This window comes from Phalaenopsis equestris, unplaced genomic scaffold (genome assembly GCF_001263595.1).
Source record: "Phalaenopsis equestris unplaced genomic scaffold, ASM126359v1 Scaffold000002, whole genome shotgun sequence".
Lineage (NCBI taxonomy): Eukaryota > Viridiplantae > Streptophyta > Magnoliopsida > Asparagales > Orchidaceae > Phalaenopsis > Phalaenopsis equestris.
The window spans coordinates 22,546,170-22,552,169 of record NW_018164444.1 but is presented as its reverse complement, the minus strand read 5'-3'; the positions used below and the strand labels follow the sequence as shown (position 1 = coordinate 22,552,169).

General features: G+C 37.5%; 1 protein-coding gene across 1 annotated transcript in view; it reads right to left on the bottom strand.

Annotated features, from left to right (window-relative positions):
• LOC110020955 (DNA topoisomerase 6 subunit B) overlaps window positions 1-6,000 on the bottom strand; it is a 35,681-nt gene that overhangs the window by 7,764 nt on the left and 21,917 nt on the right. Inside the window, exons 12-14 of the mRNA XM_020719265.1 lie at window positions 5,756-5,871; window positions 5,314-5,399; window positions 1,976-2,048 (exon numbers count right to left, since the gene is read on the bottom strand). Of these exons, the coding sequence (XP_020574924.1) occupies window positions 1,976-2,048; window positions 5,314-5,399; window positions 5,756-5,871 (275 nt within the window). The remainder of the gene's footprint in view (window positions 1-1,975; window positions 2,049-5,313; window positions 5,400-5,755; window positions 5,872-6,000) is intronic.

Sequence of the window (6,000 nt, the reverse complement as noted above, 5' to 3'; positions counted from 1 at the left end):
TATATATATATATATATATATATATATATGGGTTTCGTCGATGGCGAAACCCTGATTTTGATTCGCCCTTCAATCCATCCTCTCGTGCTCGACAACGAAGTTCTTGTATTCGACGACGACTATGAAGGACTTTGCGCTCGTCCTCTTTCGGGCCCAACGACGAAAGGCCTCGGCCTCTTCTGCGGAAGTGCGTCCGTGCGGGCGTCGTCGGGATCCGTGCAGCACGTCGTCGGGATCGTTGAAGTCTTTTGTAGAGACGTCTCTAGTTTCCGCGACGTCCGCGGATAATCGTCCTTTGTGCGATCCGCGCAGTCGTTCCTCTTTTCTGCGCAACATCACCCCCAGAACTTTCTGTCCGACTTGCAGCTCTTCTCCCCTTGCCGTGACCTGCTGTGATGGAGCTTCCTCCTTTGGTTGAGTCCGGTAAAACCTCTTTTGCCCACGTTGTGGGTAATCTTCAGGGGGAGACGACGGTTGTCTTCCCCTCAAGTTATAAGGAGAATCGTGATTGTATATGTGACTGTCCCTTTATTAAGAATGCAAGCAGAAAGAGTGGGAAGACAACACTGTTTTTCTGAGTTGGAAATTTCAACCCTGACTGACAAATTCAAATTTGCTCTCATTAGAAAATTTCAGTAGGGACGCCCAACTATGAAAGTTATCAAGAAATATTTTGATGACCTCAAATTAGCACGAAAGTGGAAAGTGAGACTCATGGATGTGAGACATGTTTTGATTCAGTTAACCGTGCCTGAAGACTACACTCGTATTTTTTCCAAAAAATATCTTAACATTGTTGGTAAACCAATGAAACTACTTAAGTGGTCTCCTGATTTTGACCCCAATCATGAACCTCCTACTGTACCGATATAGTTTAGTCTATCTGGTCTCAAACTACACTTTTTTTATTATCAGGTTCTCTACTCTATTAGTGTCATACTTGGGGACCTTGTGAAGCTAGATATACCCACTTTCAACCTTATCAGACCTTCTGTGGCAAGAATACTTGTGGAAAGAGATATTACTTTGTCTGATGTTACTGAAGTCTGGTTGAGCACAACGCATAATGGATATTGTTAGCAAATCGTCATGAAGCATAAACCTTCTTATTGTTCTCATTATAAGATGTTTGGGCATACTCTTGATAAATGTCATAAGCTTCATCCTAATTCGAAATCTAAAGTTCATGTGAATAAGGATGGTTCTAAGGATATATCTATACCACTTAGAGAGAAAACTACCACATGATAGATTTTGGTGTCTGATTCTATTGCCCCTGCCGTTACTATTACTGCGAGTGATGTCATAATGACACTTCAAACCCCATAGAAAACAATACTGATGGACTATTACCTACAAATGATAGTGTTCAGACTGATAATCAGGAGAGCCTCGTAGCTCCACTTCTCCAGGAAGTATCCGGTGTAGAGGCAACTCATACTTCCCATAAACTAGAACATATTGTGGGTACTACGGTTAGTATTCCTTCTGCTTCAGCTCTACGCCATCAAACTGATTCTTCGGATGATGAATGATAGGTTTATTCCAGGAGGAAGAAGAAGAATGGAGGCCGACTCCAACTCGAGAACATATTGAATGATACATTGGTTACTACTGGCAATGACAATCATCTCACCAACTTATTAGCTTGCTCCTTCCCTAAAACTAGAGGCAGAGACAAGACAAATGTGCCCTCCCACACATTGTATCTGTATCTTTTTTTCTATTTAATATATTAGCCTTTTTGGGTTTTCAATATATATATATATATATATATATATAGGTGTGTGTGTGTGTGAGCGCGCGCGCCCTGAGAACTGTTATATTTGTGATTATCATTTTAAAACTGCTATTAGGAATAAGACCAACAGCGGCTAATTTGTACGGTCACGACAGGCAATGGGATCATTCTGCAAGAAAAGATGAAGCCATCATGTGTTTAAATTCAAATAGAAAGTAAATCTGTTTGTCTTACTTGTTTGACATTTTTTCCACCCAAGCTTATTCCAGCTTCAACGATGAATGGATGGCCTTCAAAGACTTGAGGGCTGATGGAGAGAATTGAAACAATAGAAAAAGGGTAAGATAATACAAATTATAAAACATGCTAGCAATTGACGCTGCTCTCAATCAAATAACATATAAATGTTCAAGAATAAATGTTTCATATGAAATTTAGGAACTTTAAATAGGAGGGCAGCAAAAGAAACGATATACACTAATAAGAAAAATAAATATTGCTTGTTTACTTGAACTAGTTGAAAATGAAAAAAAAAATCTAAAAATATTAGGAAAGGTTATAAGTTGTTGGATGTTGAAAATGTTAACAATAGAAATGGGATTAGGCTAGTAGAAAAAACATTTGAAAGATAAAATTGTTGAGATTAATAGGGTTAGTGATAGTTTATGATTACTACTAAGATGATATCAATGAGAAAATTATGAATATGATCATTTCTTATGCTCCTAAAGTTGTGTTAGAAGATAATTTTAAGAAATTAATTTTTTGGATAAAATAAATGAGATACTACAAGTACTTGTTGAAGAAACAATAATTGTTGGAAAAAAAAATGAGCACATAGATTCTAGTTATAGAGATATATTTTATTAGTACACAAATTTACAGTTAGAATATTGGAATAAAATATCATTTAATTTCATGCTTGAAGTATGACATAATTTTAATGACCCCTTATAAGTAGTAGTATAATATAGATTGAGCGTATAATCTGTAATTTTAATGGATATAATGTTAACTATTATCATTTAATATCACTAAAAGACATGTTGCCCTGAGTATAATAAGATTAACACTTGAATTTATTATAGATATTGCATATGATATTACTTTTATATTTAAAACTTAATTATTAAAATGGAGAATTTTCTTGAAATTTTTGTGTAATAAGATGTCATGGAGGTTTAACAACAACCTTCAAAAAACTGCAATTACATCCGCAATGTTAAATGGATCCAAATGGTAATCTATAAAAAAATTACTTTTATATTTAAAACTTAATTATTAAAATGGAGAATTTTCTTGAAATTTTTGTGTAATAAGATGTCATGGAGGTTTAACAACAACCTTCATAAAACTGCAATTACAACCGCAATGTTAAATGGATCCAAATGGTAATCTGTAAAAAATTCATTATATCAAATAAAAAAGTTAAGATGGAAAAGTGGTAAAACTAAAAACAAATTAAGAAATAATTATAATAGACAAATAGAAATAGAATTAATTTGATTTGGATGTGCAACTAAGGATAGAAAATGACACGAGCACAAGAGGGGCGTAGGATTCCCCGCTCGCAGGCCGGCCTGATTGGTCCAGGTAAGGGAGAGTTGATCGGCTCCTCCACTTAGGTTTAGCGTCTTCTTTCAAGAGAGGGGTCCAATCCTATTTATCTAGTGAAATGAGGCATCTTTGCCCCAAACATGGCAAAGGTCGCGTATTTGTCCCAGGACCAATTCGGCCCATGCAAGGGAAGGACCGACCAGTCCTTCCAAGCATGGGTTTCCCTCCTATTTAGAGCGGGGCCCACTTTTCTTTACCCTGAGTCTATATATATGTCCAAGCATGGGTTTCCCTCCTATTTAGAGCGGGGCCTTTTCTTTACCCTGAGTCTATATATATGTTATTTGTTGGGTTTTAGGTCAGTTTTTGATTCAATTTTCTGCCAGGACAGAGTCCAACAGCCAGGTTCTCCCATCTAAGGACTCTATCTGAAAGTGAGAAGGTGCTCCGGTTATAACTTGTTCTAAGGTGTCATTTATCTATCATTTTTGTGCCCCCAACTTTCCACATAGACGCTCAAACTACTGCTGCCCCTTCCTAGCCTTCCTCACAGCCACCCAACCTGTTGTCGCCTCTACCCAGCCTTCCTCATTGTCCCCCAACATGTTGCCGCCACTTCCCAACCTTCCTTCTTGCTTCCCTGCCGAAGTCAAATTGCCAACCAGCCCTTTCCTGGTTGCTCGTCGACCACCTAACCCCTCATACCTCTTAGCCCACCTCAACCCACAACATGTTGTGTGCCTTCGTTATTTCCTATTTCAGTTGGTTATTTGTAATTGCCTATTTGAATTTCAATGATAATATTATTGTTCTATTCCTTGGATTAATTTTGGTATCATCGAAGGCTTATATATTTGCTTTGGTGTTTTATGTTAGCAGTTTTTTATTGTGTTTTATTTTAGGATTGTCATCGGCATCTCCAATTCTCCCTCCTAGGGTCTTATCCAAGGGCAAGTGGTGCTATGATATCCTCGGCCTTTTCGACCTCCATATCCTTCCCTTCGTTGTCAATGTCGCCTTTTCTCACTGCAGAAGGCCCCGAACACCCCTCCTTGTTGTTCCCCTGCCAACCCAGCCTCCGACCATCCTTCCGTCTAGCTGCAATCCCAACCTTAGCCACCTTCCCTTCCACCCGCACCCCCAGCTATCAGACTACCTGTTCAATCCTCCAGCCAGTCTAGGTTTGTTGCACCTTCCCGAATCCTCGCTCTATCTTTTTGTCGTCTTCCAACTGATGTCCCCACCTACTCCTGCCATCAGCCACACCAACCTTGCTAACAATCCTCATAGCCGCTGCTCCTGCTACATCCATCGAGTAGCCAATCAACTGCAGCCCCCTATCCACCACCTGCTTCAGTCCCCTTTCCAACCCTGCCTACCCGATCACAACCCATTTGGAGCACTACCCTAGTTGAGTGGGTGTTCTGTTTGTTGTTATTTCTTTTTTTAGTGTGTTTGTTGTGACCGCCTATTGACTTTATTTCACTAATAATATTTCTTTTTCCTATTGTTGGTTAACTCCGGTACCAGAAAATCTGTCATTAAATAAGTTATCTAAGATTACATGGATTGAAGTTACTCAAAAATATTTGCAAAGAATAGGTTTAGCACCTTGAACAACACTAACAAAAAGCAAATGAAAAATAAGCATCCATGATACCAAACCTAAATAGTAGATATAAAGTTAACGATAAAGATAACTCAAGTTCATCTTATGCATCAAATAATTAACAAAATAAATGAAAACAAAATTCAGATTCAACAACAACAATAACAACAACAAGCCTTTACCCTACTAAGTGGGGTCGGCTATATGACTCGTTTTTTCCGTTGTGTCCTATCAGTGCCATACTTTCATTAGAAAAAAATTTAGATAAAATAATTAAAATTAAAAAAAAACAAAATTTAAATGTACAAGCATTAGTAAAATCACTGAGAATAAAAAATACGTCAGAAAAAAATATATATCTAAATTTTGACAGAACAAATCTCAGATTAGTTGTCCAATATCGCACCTGCCAGCATAAGTAGCAACCATGTCTGGCTGCAACTCCTTAATGATCCCCAAACGAAGATTGTACTCCCCTGCAGGACTAAGGCACTGTTGATGTAGTAAGCTTGTAAGCTTATTCACAATAAAGTATATGAAATGACTTGATCAACAGAAATTTAGAATATTAAGTAAAAGAATTTAAAGTTGTGTAATAACCTTATTAAAAAGGGAAAGATGATCAAGGAAATGATAAGAGTAAGGATACAGTTAGTCACTTGCATCAACACTTACATAACAGTAGGGATGCAGTAAGCTTGTAAGATTATTCACAAAAAGGCACATGAAAGGACTTGATCAACAGAAATTTAGAATATGAAGTAAAAGACGTTAAAGTTGTATGACAACCTCATAAAAAATGAAAGAAAACCAAGGAAATGATAACAGTAAAGATGCAGTTCACTTACATCACCACTGGGGTCATCAAATTTAGCCTGACGAAACAACTGATGAATGCGAACAATTTGCTGAGACGTTAAACTTTTGACAGACATCTTGGGACTAAAATCAGGGCCCATTTCCCCTGGAACATGAAAATGTTCAGGAAAGTATCTAAACTAAAGTTTCAAAATGTTGGCAGTGTATTCTGGGATTTAAAAAATAGAATAAAAACTCAGAGGGGTTAGCAGAAAAAGTGAAAGTTAATTTCCCA